At 48.0% G+C, this 17235-nt stretch overlaps 1 protein-coding gene across 1 annotated transcript in view; it reads left to right on the top strand.

Annotated features, from left to right (window-relative positions):
* DISP3 (dispatched RND transporter family member 3) overlaps positions 1–16464 on the top strand; it is a 28938-nt gene extending 12474 nt beyond the window's left edge. Inside the window, 8 exon segments of the mRNA XM_030233212.2 lie at positions 995–1125; positions 2008–2180; positions 3946–4072; positions 4898–5043; positions 5389–5548; positions 6528–6641; positions 8682–8848; positions 10629–16464. Coding sequence (XP_030089072.2) covers positions 995–1125; positions 2008–2180; positions 3946–4072; positions 4898–5043; positions 5389–5548; positions 6528–6641; positions 8682–8848; positions 10629–10991 — 1381 coding nt within the window. The 3' untranslated portion in view covers positions 10992–16464.
* The last annotated feature ends 771 nt before the right edge of the window (positions 16465–17235 follow it).

The following is a 17235-nucleotide window of genomic DNA, read 5'->3' on the forward strand; positions in this document are numbered from 1 at the left end:
AGTCCTGCTCTCAATCACTGACATCCATGGCTCTAGAATTTGCTTTGCTGCCTTTATGCCCCATCTCTGCAGTCACTTTGCAGGCCCATTGTTGGAACCAAGGACATCCCTCTGGCTGTTCTGAGCAGCCAAGACCCCTGCCAGGGGTCTCAGAGACCCTGGCACAGAGCCCAAGATGCCTGTGGTTTTGATTATGACCCATGGAGCAAGTTACCAACCTTAGATGAAGATCTGCAAGCCAAGACAGATTAGGTAGAATAGCAGTGAATTTATCACCGGATAAAAAAGTGGATTTTGGGGTTTTTAGAATGGGAGTTCAGGGGGCAAGATGGAGGGATCTGGGCATGTCCAGCCTTTCTCCTTCTTCTTCTTGGCCTCCATCTTCTGCTGAGATGTTGGCACCTTTAGATTGGTTTAGAGTAGAAGCTCACTGTCTAACACAGGTGATGGGTATTGGGAAGTAACTGTGAATATTGTACAAGTAGTTTTTAGTGTAAAGACATAACACGTCCCCAGGGGCAGGCAGAGTGCCCTGGACTGTCTAGCTGAACGGACCCCAGGTGGACAGGAGAAAATATTTTATAGATAAGGAACAACAAACAACCTTGAGACCAAGAACTGAAGAGTTCTGGCTCCTTCTTCGACCTCCAGACTGGAAAAAGAGACTTTCAAACTTTTCTCGGGGTCACTCTGAGCAGCGAGAGGCCCCGAGATAGCCCAGAGCATCATTAACATGCAAAAGGTTTGAGAGACTGTGACTGGGGGCTTCTTTGAGTGGCAAAAAGATGTTGCTGGCCTGGTTCTTGCCCGTACCCACCTGAACTCTTGGGCTGAATGGGCAGCACAGAATATACAATGGCTAGGGATACAGATCTGCAGATGTTCATCTCTCCCGTTGCTTCTGTCCCTGAGAATGTCTGTTTCCATGTAATGCTTGGGATGCTTCATCTTCCCTCCCTCTGTTCCCCCATAACAAACTTTCTTTGCTGCACAGGAAACTGTATTTTGCCCAGTCTCACAAGCCCCCTTACCACGGCCGCGTGTGTGTGGCACCTCCGGGCTGTCTGCTCAGCTCTAGCCCAGATGGACCCACCAAAGGCATCCTCTATGTCCCCAGTGAAAGAGGTAAGCTGGAGAGGCCCTGAGAAAACATGCCAAGAGCCAGAGAATCAGACCTTTTCTTGCCATCTAGCTGTCATGGTTTGATGCTGGCACAATGCCAGTGCCCCCATGAAAATATATTCTCCCCAGTGTCTGCTGTGAGATGTGACCAGAAATAGAGCAAAGCAGGGTCCAGCTTAGGAATAAAGGAAGAAACTTTATTAACTTACAACATGAAAAAAAAAAAAAATGGAACGCACAGAACTCAGAATGAAAACCTTCCAAAAACATTCCTTCTCCTCCCCACAGTTTCCAGCACAACGCAGTGAGACAAAACTTTGGATTCTCAATCAAGTTACCACCCCTCAGATAACTGACTGTCAGTTCATCACCACCCTTCAGATATTCAACCCTTCCTTATCAAACCAGGACACTAACTGTGGGAGAGTACTCTTTGTTGATGGAGTGACAAAAGTCCTTCAACAAAGGAGTTCCTTTGTCTCCTTCAAAGGAAAGAATTCTAAAAGTTTCTCTCTTTGATTAAGTGAAAAGATACCTCATAGGACTCAGGAGACTTCACCTCAAACTTGAGGATACTAATTAGACAGAAGCTAAAATTCTTGCTTAGGCAATTGACTAGAAAAAGGAGTGAACAAATAAACTAATCACTTTTGTAAAGTGTTTTACCACGAGCAAGAACGTCTGGCCACTGGCTCAGTTTTTCTGTTTGTTATTTTGCCTTTTATTAAACCTTTTTGTTTCCAACACTGCAACAGAAGCCATCCTGCTGATCATTGTGCCTCCAAAGGTAGCTGAGCTATCTTAGGTGTGTCATGTCCTCCTCATTAGACCTAGCTCGAAGAAGTCACTATAACTAACCAACCTTTACTCTGTATTTGACAACAGCACCCAAAACGAAGCTGTCAGCCACATCTGGATTCAACCCATGCATGAACACGGGCTGTGGGAAGCCAGCTGTGCGGCCCCTGGTGGACACGGGAGCCATGGTGTTTGTGGTGTTTGGGATCAGGGGCGTGAACCGCACCCGGCGCCAGGACAACCACGTCCTCGGAGACATGGTACCCGTGGGGGTGGGCTTGGGGGTGCCCCTGGCAGGGGGGGATGATGGCTCTGACTCCACGTCCTCAGAGGGCTGATTTATGATTTTATGATACTATATGATGTTAAAGAATGCTTTACTAAACTATACTAAGGAATACAGAAAGTGTGAAAAACGCCAATCACTTGTTTTTTAAAATTTTGAAAGTTTAATAGGAATAAAATGGTTATAAAAATAGCATATAATTAGAGTAGTAATAATTTGACAATTTGGATTAGGACAGTATGAGACAATAGAAGCAAAGAGTTACAGACAGTCTGGGTACCTCTTTCTGGGCAAAATAAGCCCGAAAAAGGACCCACATTAACAGAGGATTAACCCCTAAAAGCAACAGCCTGTTGCATATTCACACACCTCATCCATGGTGCATCAATTCCATTCAAACACAGGATTCTGTCTGGGCAGTGCCAGCTTCTGCCTCTGAATCCTGACGGTGTCTCCAGGGCTGAGTGAGGCAGGAAGAAGTTCTTTTCTTCTGAGAATGGGGCAATAAATTCTCTTTCTCTGAAACAAATTCTCTTTCTCTATGGCTGCTATCTCAGTGGGAGTCCTTTCATTAAAAAAGTATCTTACATAGCATAATTTTTATTTTAACATTTTGTTATAACCTAAAACTATATTTCACACACTCCTTAAGAGAATTAATGCAGCATAACTTTCTAACACAACACATTTAATAGTCATTTTAATATTTGCAAAAAGCCAATCATAAAAAACATATTTTTCACAGCAAGGATACTTACAGAATGCTAAAAAGATGATAATGAAAACTCCTGACTCTCTCCAGTGCCCTGACACAGCCTGGCCCTGATTGGCCAATGAGGAAAACAACTCCCAGCAGAATGCAATGGAACAATCACCTGTGGGTGAACAATCTCCAAACACATTCCACATGAGCAAAACACAGGAGAAGCAAATGAGATAAGAATTGTTTTCCTTTTCTCTGAGGCTTCCCTTCACCCAGGATTTTTCTCCTGGGAAGCTGAGATTTTTCCAGAGAGTGTGAATGCCACGCTCATGGTCTGGTGTGCTGGGGGCTGGCAAGCGAGGGGCAGGCTCTGTCTGGATGGGGTTTAGTTAATACCCACAGCCCAGGCTGGGCCAGCAGTCTGCACAGGTGGAAGGGCAGGGGTTGTAGCACTGTGATGAGCCAGTACAGTTCTGTTTTAGCAAATTGACAAAATAGTGGAGATCAGGAAGTCCTTATTTAAAAAAGCACTTCAGACTTTTCAGAAAGTCCCTCTGAGTGCAATGTATAACCTTCTAATTTTGAGTCTAAACCTGGCTTTCTTGAGGAGTTTTGAAACAAACCCTTCTTGAGTGCAATATAAAATCTCACTACACATTCAAGACTGAGGGAACTGATATTTTTCTATAATATATATCTTGTTTTGAACTATTAACAAGAAATAAAAATCGGTTACTCTAGGGAAAGTCACTAAATGTGACTCTTCTAGAAACAACTTATCTGTGAGATCTCATACCTTGACACATGACAGTCATTCCCTAGGAAAAATTATGCTTAGCTTGGCTGCTGCACTTCAGCTTCCTGCTGTTCTTCCTGCTCTGTGATTTGGGGGCACTGTGCAGAATCAGCCTTTGCCTGTTTGCTCAGGAGGGGCAGTGAGAAGTGCAGGCAGGGGAGCAGGCAGGAAGCTGGAGTGCCAGTTGCTGTGTGTATGTCTCACGTGTGGTGCTCTTGTCATTGTGTCTCCTTGTGAAAGGGCAGTGTTATCTACGATGACAGCTTTGACCTCTTCAAAGAGATTGGCAACCTGTGCCGCCTCTGCAAAGCCATTGCCAGCAACTCTGAGCTGGTGAAGCCCGGAGGGGCTCAGTGCCTGCCCTCGGGTAGGTTAGACACCTCCTCTGCAGCCCTGCCTGTGCTTGTTTGGGGTCCTCAGCAGCAAACAGAAAGAGTGACTGCTTCTTGCTGTCTCCTCTCCTTCCCAAGGCAGCTTGACCCTTCTAGAACGTGTCCTTGGTTGTGCTTTTTGGGACAGAAACAAAGAAAAAAAGATGGTCTCTTTAATGCCAAAGACACTGGGTATATTCTTTGGGATGTAATCCAGAAAGATAAAACCAGAATTGCATTTGTTCTTTCTAGTATGGGTGTTGCTTGAGGTGCAATCTTTTGATTCAGTGAATATCCTCTTAGCAGCTCCTGAATAACAGTGATCTCACACCTGATCTCATTGCAGTCAGGCTACTCACTCCCTGTCTCTGTGCCTTTGCACACCTGACCAGTGACCATCTCTCCCAGCTTCAGAGGTCACAAGCTTGTGGAGCTGAGCCTAGGAAGTGTATGTTTGCTTCAGGCTAAAAGCCAATTTCATGCCTGGAGCAAATCCCTGCCAGGCCAGGCAGAGAGCCCCTCAGCACTTGCTCTTTGTGCTGCTTCCTGACAGCTGGGGACACCAGCAGTGGCACTGTCCTGTCCCATGCTGGTGACAGAGTGTCCTTTTAAACTACAGCAGCTGAGAGCTGTGATGCTGAGACCTCAGGGGTTCTGGCAAACCAGAGTGGCAAGGGGAAGCAGCTGTGGACAAATGTGTCTTGTGATTCTCTTGGGGCTCTCATTTTGGGTTGTTGGTTGGGGGTTTTTTCATCTCTTTGCTCCAATGTGCTTCCTTCCCCTGTTCTGCCCTCCATCTCTTGCTCTTTCTTTCTCTCCAGGTTACAGCATCTCCTCCTTTCTGCAGATGTTGCACCCAGAGTGCAAGAACATCCCTGAGCCAAACCTGCTGCCTGGGCAGCTCTCTCATGGGGCAGTGGGGGTGAAGGATGGCAAGGTGCAGTGGATCTCCATGGCTTTTGAATCGGTGAGCACATGGCATCACCTGGGACCATTGTCATTCTGGTGGCAGCTTCATCTTGTGACTTCTGGGGGTTTAGCTCTGCTCTTTCTGCACTGGCCACTTCCATTTGCAGATGTAATTTAGTGTTTATTAGCATTTGTTGCAGACAGATGCCTACAGTCACAGCTTGGTCGAAGTGGCTGCTTACACCACAATTAGCTCAGGCAAAAAGCTGGTGACAGGTTTGCCCAAATGCCACTGCCAGTTCTGTCTGCTGCTGCCACTTGAGCTGGTTGTTCTGCCCTTCCCCTTGCCATGCATACCCTGCCCAAAGAGCAGGACATGAGTGACGAGTTTATCTTGTTACAGACAACCTACAAGGGGAAATCCTCCTTCCAGACATATGCTGACTATCTGAAATGGGAGACATTCCTGCAGCAGCAGCTCCAGCTCTTCCCAGAGGGCTCTGCTCTCCGGCATGGTTTCCAGACCTGTGAGCACTGGAAGCAGATTTTCATGGAGATTATAGGCAAGTGACTGCCCTGTTTCTCTCCCTGGGGAACCCATGCTCTCTGACACATCTTCACAGCACACTCCATCCCATATGGTGGGCTTGGGTTATATCTGCAGTCCTTTGCCACTGCTGTGCAAACTCCCAAAGCCTGTTCCTGCCCTGAGCAGTGTGTATTGTCAAAATTAGGCAAAGCCCAAGGAAACAGGTAAGGGAAGGGACACAGCCCTGCTGAGGTGAGATTCAAGGAACCAATCACTCTCAGAGTCTTTGTGGTCAGGATGACCCTGAGATATGTTAGAGAGTCTCTTTTCCCAGCCCAGCTGAAGAAGGAGTCAGGATTCTTCTGGTTTTCAAGGTTGTTTATTTTCTCTTATCTCTGACATTCTTTCTCTGACCCCCTGAGATCTGTCCAGCAGGTCAGGTTGTGGCACACTGACTGCCTTGGGGTGGTGTTAGCTTTTTATACTAAAAGCTACCTGTACTTTATTTACAATAATTTCCCAATTAGACAGTCTGTCTCTACTCTAATCCAATCCAAAAGTGCCACCATCACAACAGAAGATGGAGGCTAAGAAGAAGAAGAGGACAGGACATGCCCAGATTCCTCCATCTTGCCTCCTGAACCCCCCTTCCAAAAACCCTAAAATTCTATTTTCACCTGGTGACAAATTCCCTGTCATTCTACTCAAATTCCTGTGGCTTGTAACTCCTCACACACAGTTGGTAATTGTTTCCATGGGCTAAAATCAAAGGCACAGGGGTCTTGGGCTCTGTGCCAAGGTCTCTGAGACCCCTGCCAGGGGCTCGAGCCATCCAGGGCAGCCAGAGGGATGTCCTGGGTTCCAACAAATCACCTTCTTTCCACTTTCATTCTCCCCCTCCTGTCTTCCCCAGTGTGAGTCCCTGCCTGCCTTGTTGCCAGCAGGAACATGGTGCCTTTCCCATGGCAGCTGTCACCTTCCAGGATTCATATCAGCTGGCTGTTTCCTTCCAGGAGTGCAGAGTGCCCTGTATGGTCTTGTCCTCTCGCTGGTCATCTGTGTGGCTGCTGTGGCAGTGTTCACCACACACATCCTCCTCCTGCTGCCAGTGCTGCTCAGCATCTTAGGTAAAAACACCAATTCCAATGTGTCAGGCTTTGTTGGGAAGGATGAAAGTTTGACAAAAAGTCTCACAGGTGTGTGTGCTTGGCAGAAAGATTTTTGAATGTAGAATTTGAAGAAGGAATGGAAATGAAAGCAAGTTTTGATATAGAAGAAAAGAATTGCTGAGCCAGTCTGACTGGATAACCAAGGAGGCAAAGGGTGTGTTTGTTAGAAGGGGGTTTTATGGCTTAGAACAAAGGATAAACCCACCTCAAACAAGAAGATGTTTTTACCAAGGAGAAAGAGAGCACATGCAAACAAGCCTGCCAATGCTGCAAGTAGAAAAAAAGGTCTCAGAATTTTCCACTGCAAGAAAACTGAAAAACAACTTCTGGCTTAAACTGTAATGTACTGACTGTGAGTGATTGGAGAGCAGTGACATGAATATGGTAATTACAGGAGTTATGAGAGGCTATAGATAAAAGTTAAGGTTTAGATTGGTTCTATTGTATTAAGATGCTCAGCAAAGAAAAGTAGATAATGCTTTGTAACCAAAAGAAAAGTAGATAATGCACTGTAACCAAAAGAAAAGGGTCTCCAGGCCTGCCTGCAGCTGGAGCTGACAGCTGTGAGCACAGCTCTGTCACCCACCACCCTGGGCTGCTGTAACCTCTTGGCTGTAATAAACTGCATTTTGGAGAGCCCCTGGAGTCCCACATCTCTCATTTAGGCTCTTACAAGGCTTTCACTTTTCCTGAAATTGATGGATTGTGGCACTGCTGGTTCTCCGGTGATGTGAAGTGAATTGCTTGTATTCTGTGTAAACCCTTTTGGCTTTCCAGGAGCCAGTCCTAGAGAACAGACTGGCTGAGTGAACAGAAGAAACTCTCAACAAATGCACAGGAACCTCATTGGGAAAGTAGATTTGTGTGTCTAATTCCCAGTGTGTTTTATCCACACAATCCCTTCTATTTGTTTAAATAAGGGTTTTAGCTACACAAATGCCATCCCTACCTGTTATGTATAATAATGTGATTAAGTCTCACAAGTTCTGAATAACAATTGCACTACTTTCCAAGGACCTGCACCATGGCTGCTGTTTCCAAGCAGAGGAAGATGTTAAAACCTGAGTATTTTAGCAATGTTTTAGTATTTGAAGCAAAATTGTAAATAGTTTCCTCTCCTGGGCTGGTGATTTGATAATGTTGTGGTCTAAATGTGTTGCTAAAACCTCTTAGTTTAAAAATCAAATCTAATATTTTGAAACCACTTAGTCTCCCACATGTGAGTCACAAACTAACAGTGCTCTTTGCCTTCAGAAAAGTCTGCTCAGCCTCTGTGCAACTGTAGCAAGCAAAAGAGGCTCACTTATGTGACACCTTTTGGTGTCCCTTAATATGTACTATAGCCATCTCTTTTAGGTAATTTTAATGCCTCTAAAACCTCTAAAACAGGTTCCTCATGTACTAATCGTTTTCCTCTTGAATTAAGTAATCTTCCTTTCCACATTTTTAAAGGTATGTACTACTCTAAAGGCATACCTTGAATCAGCTCCTTTATTTTGTGTTAAATATTCTAGTGCTCTTTTTAAAGTATATCATTCACAAGTTTGAGCTTACTCTAGTTTAAGGTTAAAGTATATAATTCACAAGTTTGAGCTTACTAGTTTAAGGTAATTTCCCTTTTTCCTCAGTTTGCATTTTTTTCCCATCAACTGCTGCAAACCCTGTATTTTCTCCTTCTGCAAGGAGTTGTGTCTCTGTTAGCTGACACAAGGACCCTGTGGTCCCTGTGTGCACACATGGACTCTTGTCTGGGCTTGGATTCGTTTAGCAAGAGTTAGTCTGGATTGGCATCAGCCTGTCAGTTTGCCTGGTATTTAGCTGGGTGTTCCAGCAGGTCTGGTCACCTTAGGAAATGATCCCTGTGCTAAGGGAAGGTGAGGGAAGTGTTTGTGGCAGGGGGGTCTGTGTGCCAGACACAGCCCAAACTCCCCAGGGACTGACTTGTATCAGCAGCCCCAGAGTCCTTTCCATTTGCCTAACTGCACCTTTCTCACCCAGGAGTTGTGTGCCTCGTGGTGACCATCATGTACTGGTGTGGCTGGGAGATGGGAGCTGTGGAAGCCATTTCCCTCTCCATCCTCGTTGGCTCCTCTGTTGATTACTGCGTGCACCTGGTGGAGGGCTACCTGCTGGCAGGGGAGAACCTGCCTCTCCACCAGGCAGAGGTGAGCTCTGTTCTTCCCACAGCCCTGCACTCCTTCCTCCTGTGCCTCCATGCCACTCAGCTGGGATGCAGGATGCCTGGTAGGCAAGGGGGGATGTGTCCTGGTGTGGAATTGGCAGGCAGCCCCAACAAGGGAAGAGATGAGAATCTTGACTCTGTGTTTCAGAAGGATGATTTATTGTTTTATGATATAATATTAAAAATGCTATCTAAAACTATACTAAAGAAAGAGAGAGGAGACATCAGAAGGCTAGAAAAGAAAGGAATAATAAAATATTGTGTCTGCTCACAGCCTTGACACAGCTGGCTGTCATTGGTCATCAAGTAAAAACAATTCACATGCTGGTAAACAGTTCTCCAATCACATCTAAAGCAGCAAAATATGGGGAAGCTGAAGGTTCCCAGCTTCTCAGGAGAAAAGATCCTAGCAAAAGGATTTTTCAGAAAATATGTCAGTGACACACTGGCACCCTCAGAGCATCCCTGGGGTATGGTATCTGCTGCTTGTCCAGCTGACTGCTCCACACTGTGAGCTTGTGTACCTGAGTGAACTCAGGTGAATGAGGGTTCCCAACCCACATGGTTGTCCCTTTCTTGCTGGCCACAGCCGTGTCCAAAGCAACCTGTTTTCATGTCCAAGTGAAGACAGACATCTTCCCAGTGTAGAGTGTTACAGCTCTGCACTAATTCTGGAACCTCTGAAAATTGCTCTGCTGGACTGACTGCCAGCTCACCTCTGGCCTTGTTATCATCTTTTGTCTCACTGGGAAGATGGAGACCACAAAAGCCTGGGATCTCTGATGCCAGGTGTAGTGTCTGAATGCAGTGCCTGTGTGCTGTAGACCCAGCAGTCAGTCTGATGTGGTGGAAAGGAGGCACAAAATCCAGCAGCCTTTGTCTCTGCTGAGCTGGCCACAAAAATCCCCTACAATGTTACAAGCTGTGGACAGTGGCTGGACAGTGCTCAGGCAGGAAGGGACCTGGGGGTGCTGGTCGACAGCTGGTTGAACATGAGCCAGCAGAGTGCCCTGGTGGCCAAGAAGGCCAGTGGTCCCTGGCCTGGGTCAGGAATGGTGTGGCCAGCAGGAGCAGGGGGTCATTCTGCCCTGCACTGGACACTGGCTTGAGAGCTGTGTCCAGTTGTGGCCCCTCAGTTTAGGAAGGACATTTCAATGCTTGAGCACATCCAGAGGAGGCAATGAGGCTGGAGAGGGGCTGGGAACACAAACCCTGTGAGGAACGTTTGAAGGAGCTGGGGGTGCTCAGCCTGGAGAAGAGGAGGCTCAGAGGTGACCTTAATTCTCTGTACAACTCCCTGAAGGGTGGTTGTACACAAGTGGGGTCAGTCTCTCCCACAGGGCAGCCCTGACAGAACCAGAGGACACAGTCTCCAGCTATGTCAGGGAAGGGATAGGTTGGATATTGGGAAGAAATTCACCCAAAGAATAATAAAGTCCTGGAATGCTCTTCCCAGGGAGGTGGTAGAATCACCACCTCTGGATGTGTTTAAAGAAAGCCTGGCCATGGCACTGGGTGCTACAGTCTAGTTGAGGTGTTAGGGCACAGGTTGGACTCGATGATCTTGGAGGTCTCTTCCAACCTCATCATTCTGTGGTTGTAACGCAGTGGCTCCTTGCATAGCACTGCACTAAATGTCTGAGCTGCACTCAAGCAGCCTCTTTGTCCTGGACTGGGATTCTATCAGCTAGGCCACCCTCTCAAGCCCTAAAATACCAGTGAGCCCCCGTGCCTGTCCCACTAACCGTGCTGTCCCTCCCCAGGACCCCACGGCGTGCCGGCAGTGGCGCACGATGGAGGCAGTGCGGCACGTGGGTGTGGCCATCGTCTCCAGTGCCACCACCACCCTGATTGCCACCGTCCCACTCTTCTTCTGCATCATTGCCCCCTTTGCCAAGTTTGGGAAGATCGTGGCCCTCAACACGGGAGTGTCCATCCTGTACACGCTGACTGTGAGCACAGCCCTGCTGAGCACCATGGCGCCCGGCACCTTCACCCGCAGCAGCACCTCCTGCCTCAAGGCTCTGCTGGCCGTGCTCCTGGCTGGCCTGCTGGCTCTCTGCATCTGCCTTGCCCTGCTCAAGAGTGGATTTAAGATCCCCCTCCCCAATGGGACAGCCCTGTAGACCCAATGGGACGGCCCTCCAGACCCCAGGCCAAGAGAGCCACGTTGCTCCTTTTCTTTTTTCTTTTCTTTTTAAAGAATATTTTTTGTAAGGAAAAAAAAGAGGAAAAAAAAAGTCCCTTTTTTCATGAAGTTTTCCAGTTCCAGATGCACTTTATTTTCTAATGAGTTTTGCTCTAAACTTGTATTTATTTTAGGTAGTGATGGATGGATGATGGAAAGTGAGGGCTGCCCAGGGAATACCTCAGCCCGTGAATAGGAGAGGAGGAGTTTTCCTTCTCTCAGTTTTCTTTCTGCTTTCTTTTTTTCTTTTCTTGTTCTTTTAATTTATTTTTAACAGGGCTTTCTGGACCCACAAGGCTAAAAGGGGAGAATTTGGGAAGGTCATCTGATCCTTTCAAAAACCCTTCCCTCTGTCCTTCCCTCCCTTGTCCAGGGTCAGAATTGCAAGGATGACTCTTAGGTGGTGTCCTGCCCTCACACCAAGCCTGTGCCTCCTTACTTGAGCCTTCAGGAACAGCAGTGAGCTGTTGGACAGGCCTGGGAGCAGCATTGTTGGGTCCCTTTGCCAGGCCCTGTACTCATGCCAGACCAGCAACAGGAGCTCTCTTGAGTGTCACTTTGGGATCCAAAGCAGAGCTGTTGGGTGCCACCACCTGCACTGGACCTGCTTTCACAGTTCAGAGAGGGTGCTGGGACACAAAGCATTCCCCTTCCTTCTGGGGGGACAGTGCACTTGGCACTGGGATCTCATGGGTCTGTCAGCAGCCATCAGGAAGCAGATGGTGCCCTCAGCAGCCTGCCCTCCTCTCCCTCATCTCAGTAGTGAGGTCAAGGCAGTTTCAATGCCCAGTGCCCCCATGTCACCTCACCAGCCACTGATCTGCTCTTCTTGGTGGAGAGAAAAGAGAGCCCTGATGTCCCTGCAGAGCTCTTTGGTCACAGCAGTCAGCTCTTGGCCTGAGGACAAGGTGACCCCTGGGGCCAGGTCGAGCCCATTCCTGGTGGTTTGCAGAGCATCCTCTGTGGCAGCTCACAGACTCCCTCCTTCGTGGAGACCCAAGGGCACCAGAGCTGCAGCTGCTGTCTGCTCTGAGCAGATGGTTGATATTAAAGTAAAATGAAATCACAAACTGGTGCCATTAACAAGTACATTTTAAGCATCACTGGTTCTCTTGTATTTTTGAAATTGAAATAGCTAAGTGTGCATTAATATACAGCACATCTGATCCTTGGCAGAAGGGGAGGGTCAGGCCCACTGGGAGATGCATTAGTCTTTATTTACAAGGGTGCCAACAGAATAATGTGGCCAGGAAGCAGCCTGACTCAATTTCTTTGCTGATTTCATGTCCTGGTGGCTTTGTGTTCTCTGTCTGGATCAACCCCTCTTTTTAAGATGAGATTTCCAGGAAGTCCAACCCCATTGCCAGCCAATTTGTGGGGCCTGCACTGCTGAGAGACTGAGCTGCTTCTCCTTGGCTCAGGGCATCCCTGCTTTGATCCCTGCCAGTCTTACACCTTCACCTTGTGTCATCCCTGTGAAACTGGATCACATACTTGGGTCTAAAGTCGGTTCCCCAAGGTGTCCCCAAGGTTCCCCAAGCTGGAGAGAGGAGTTCTGATTGTTTCCAGGTGGACCCAGAGTAATCCTGCTGCAGGCAGTGAGGGTCATGAGAACGTGAGTAGCCTGGTTTCTCCTTGATATCCCATGGCACTTCTGAGTTACCCCTTCCTGCAAAGTGTGAAATGTTTTCTTGGCACCTACCTCTAATTTGCACCAGCTCCTTCACAATGAACCCTGTGCCCATGAATAAATGGTTCTGTATTGTATTTGCTGGGAATGCCCCAACAAAGGCAGGAATGATGCATTTGACTCCATGCTCTCAGAAAGCTGATTTATTATTTTATGATACTATATTATATTAAAGAGTACTATATTATATTAAAGAATACAGAAAGGATACTTAGAGAAGGATAAAAGATAATAATGAAATTCATGATTCTCTCCAGAGCCCTGACACAGCTTGGCCCCAGTTGGCCAAAGAGTGAAAATAATTCACATGAAACCAATGGAACAATCACCTGTGGGTGAACAATCTCCAAACACATTCCACATGTGAGCACAACACAGGAGAAGCAAATGAGATCAGAATTGTTTTCCTTTTCTCTGAGGCTTCTCAGCTTCCCAGGAGAAAAGCCCTGGGTGAAGGGATTTTTCAGAGAATGTGAATGCCACAGTTCTGGAAAGGATTTTTGGCTATCCTCAAGCTGTGCTGCTCTGGTGGCTGCTGGGCACAGTTCAGCCCCATCCTGGATCTGTAAGCCATGCTGTTCCCTATGTCAGTGCTCCAGATTTAACTCCTGGTGGTGCTCTGAGCACTCCTAAGTGGCAGTGACTGGAGAGGGCAAGAGTGCTTATGATACACACAGAGCCCCATGGCACCTGTGTGGCTCTGCAGGTGCTGCAGGGGATGGCAAGGCACCCCTAGCATTGTGGCCAAGGATTCTCTGGCCTGTAGCTTGACTTGAACACAGCAAACACCTCAAACCTCTTCTGGGTGGTTAAAGCTGATGGATATTCCCAGGTCAGCAGATGAGAGTGAGGTGCTGAGGGCACCCTTAGAGGAAGTTCCTCCTTCTATAAGTGTGAAGAAACCTTCAAAGGCCTTTAAGAAAAGGCACAGATGTGCTTTGAATCCTGTGAAGTTGAAAGCCTAGGTAAGCCCCTGGTATCCTCTGTCTGTGCTCGCTATAAAAGGCTCCATAAATGCCCAACCTCCAGTGTGATTGTGGACATGCCATGCTGGGAACAGCCATTCAGCCACTGTGGGGAAGCAAAGATTGATTTTAAAGTAGAGAGAAACCTTGTGTGTTTCTTGGGTCTGATCTGGCAGTGTCTCTGATCTGCAGACAAAAATAACAAGAGTTCTTGGCACCTGACAGGATCCATCCTGTACTCTGAAGCAGGCAGGGAAAAGGACAAGCTCTCATTGTCTCTCCTCCCCTCCAGCCAGCCCAAGCTCCCTCTGGGCAGAGGGACTGGGGGGCACTAGCAGGAGCAGGACATCACCTTGGCTTTTGTTGCCCAAAGTGATCCTGGGAATGCAGTGGCTGGAATGATTCAGAAGGAACAGGGGAGACCAAGATCAGTGCAAATTATTCACAAAGGCATGCTGAGGAGATTGTGCCCCTCCAGGAGGGAAACTGAGGCAAGGAGAGGAGGAGGAACTTACCCCAGATGTAGCAGGGTGGCAGAAGAGCCAGTAGAGGATCCCAGGTGATTTATGCTGCAAGGACTCACTGAATGTTGTAACCTGAGCCCCTGATTAAACACAGTCATGGCACTGTCTTGAGATCTAAGTAGACATTTGCCCCATCACTGCTTCACCCTGCACAGCTCTGTGGCTGGTGCTTTCTCCACATGCACTGGAGTGACAGAGGCTTAAAATTAGAGCCCAGCCTTCTGCAAAACACTTAAAACATCCTGATCCCCCCAGGCATCTGTGGAGACAGCAAATGAGTAGCAGATATATACATGTCATCCTTGTGATTGCAGAATAGGCATGTAAATTATAGAGGTAAGGAAAGGGATGGCTTTATCTGAGCAATGTGGAGGTGTAGCTGACAGCCCTGCTGGGAATTGGTGCTCCAAGGCAGATGCTCATAGCAATAAAAAGCAAGGTTTCACCTATGGCAGGAGCAGATGTTCACCTGAAAAGATTCCTCCCACATCTTTGCCTGTCTTCTTTCCCTGATGACTCCTCTGTTTCACAGGCCATCTCCTGGGCCCCGTTGTCTTGCTAAACAAGGTTCAGCCTTCTCCATGGTAGGTGTTCATGCCTAAGGTGCTCACAGAGTCTGGACTGAAAGTGGCTGGAAAGGTCTTGAGAGTTTCCTTAGGCAGAGGAAGCCAGGGAGTCAAACAGCTTCACACAAAGCTTTCAGTTTTGATGTTTCTAAACAGAAAGATCGGCCTTACTTGGAAGAAAATGCTCTGATTTTCCATTTCAAAATGATCTTTGTGCAATTAAAAAGCATACAGGAATTTTCAGTGAGCACATGGCAATGGAATGTGCCTATTAACTGCCCACCCCTTTATTTCTAGTAAATCCTGGTTTGAGGCTTAACCTCTGAAAAGTTGGGTTCGTTTTCCAGGAGGGGGTCATTCTGGAACCATGCCATCTCCTGCCAAACAGAGTGGGTCTTGTCCTGCCCAGAAGTTCTCTCCCTTCCAGTGCAGGGCAGCAGCAGCAGGACACTTGGTGCTGAAGCTCTGAGATGGATGCACAGAGCTGGTGTGACTGCTCTCTGCCTTCAGTGAGCTGCTGAGTGAGTCCAGGGCTCCCCATCACTGTGGACACTCAGAGAGAGAGTCCCTGCTCACAACAGCCCTGTCCACATCAGCTCTGGTCAGGAGGAACAGAGTTGATGTGCTGTGCAGAGATCAGCATCAGAGGAAGGAAAAGATCCATCATTCCTTGCTCTCTTTGTTTCTTTATATTGTGGTGCCTCTTGAGGTGCTGGGTTTGGGAAGCTGGGGCATCAGATTTGGCTGCTGACCCCAGCAATGGCCAAGGCTGTTCTGAAAGGAATCCCTGGCTGAGCTGGACTGTGTTCCTCAATTCCTGCTGGATCTGAAAATATGCCAAAGCAAAGGTGGCCTGAGAAATACCCCCAAGGAGAAGGACATGTTGACACTTGGAGAGCTCCTGGGACCCTTGGTACAGTGGTCTGGAGGCAGTGGTCTCCAGAGACCCTGGCTTTGCCTGCACTGGAGCACACTGGGATGTTGCAGTGTCTTTCAGCTTGTCCTGCACAGAATTTCTGTAGCAGAGCAGCCTGCCCTTCTGGAAGGTTATAAAAGGCTTTTTGTTTAAGCCCATGGCACAAATATATCCTCCCACACTGTCCACCAAGGAAGCTGTGCAGACTGATTTGCAGCCAGGCGGGACAAATTCAGCGTCTTGGTTACTTCTTCCAAAATCACTCCTCACCCCAGATAGTGTGTAAGCCATAGTTTACAGATATTTCAGAGGCTTCTGCTAGCTACTCTGCCCTGGGTTAGTGCCCAGGCTCCAGAGCTGGACAGCTTTCAATGCCTGTCTCCACCCTGAGGGCAGAGGGGTTTGGCTTTTTCTTCTCTGCTCCTCCTTTGGGCAGTTGCTGAAGGGAGGTGGGGGCAGTGGCCATGGCTGGAGGCAGAGCAACAAGCAGATGAGCAGAAAGGTTTGGAGGCAGAAGCAGAACAAATGGGAGGGAGGATGGTTCGGTTCAAAGTGAGCAGCCCAGGGACAGTGGGAGGGAGGGCACTGCCATTCCACCACGCTGTGTGCAGACCTTAGAGTGTCAGTTCTCAGAGTGATGTAGCACAATTCCTGATGTATGCGTGTCACTTTTGTAAGTTGTCTCCTACCCTCACTATTTTCAGTGTTCCTTGATTTTTGGAGACTGTTGTAAATAAAAAGATTTTGACATTCTCACGTTTGGATCCCTCTCTCATCACCACATTGCTGTGCATGTACACATGCTGTCAACCAGACTGCAGTGACAGCATCTGTGCTGTGCAAGGAATGCAGAGGGGATGAGGCCACAGAACCAGGTCCTGAAGTGCACAGGATTGTCTGCTCCTGCTGCTGAAGTTGGGCCTCTTGAAGCCAACTTATCACATCCAGGAGAGCTCAGAAAAGGCAGTGCAGGAGCCCACACAGGTCTGCAAGAGAACTGACTAGAACAAGAGCTTTAGACATGGTTTGTGGAAGATTTTCACTCCTCCATTTCATGCTGTGCTTCTTCCAGCGTGTGAAGATTGCCCTGAGCTGACTCCATGAGGATGGGGCTCACCTGCCTGCTCCTGCAGCACACAGAGTCTGCCATGAACTTCTGGTGCAGGTTTTGTCCCTCTGTCCTTCTGTCCTGCACCTCCCAGGACCCCAGTGAGCTGATGCAGCAGTGGAAGAGCCCCTCAGTGCCTCAGCTGGGTGTGCTCACACTGCACCCAGGTACAGCACTGCTGGCAAGGGCAGCACTGACAGCACAGGGCAGCAAGAACCTCCTGTGGGCTCCAGCCCTCATTTCTATGATGAGGCCAAAATTTCTGGTGAAACCTGTTGTTATTAAGGACCAGGGAGGCTCTGGGTCACAGCCTGACACCTACAAAAAATACAGCAACCCCAGGAAGGAGGAATGTGTTTCCTTTAATGAGGAGCTGGGGATTGCAGGGGGGGGGAAGGTTTATGCTTGACCTT

This window comes from Serinus canaria, chromosome 21 (assembly GCF_022539315.1).
Source record: "Serinus canaria isolate serCan28SL12 chromosome 21, serCan2020, whole genome shotgun sequence".
NCBI lineage: Eukaryota > Metazoa > Chordata > Aves > Passeriformes > Fringillidae > Serinus > Serinus canaria.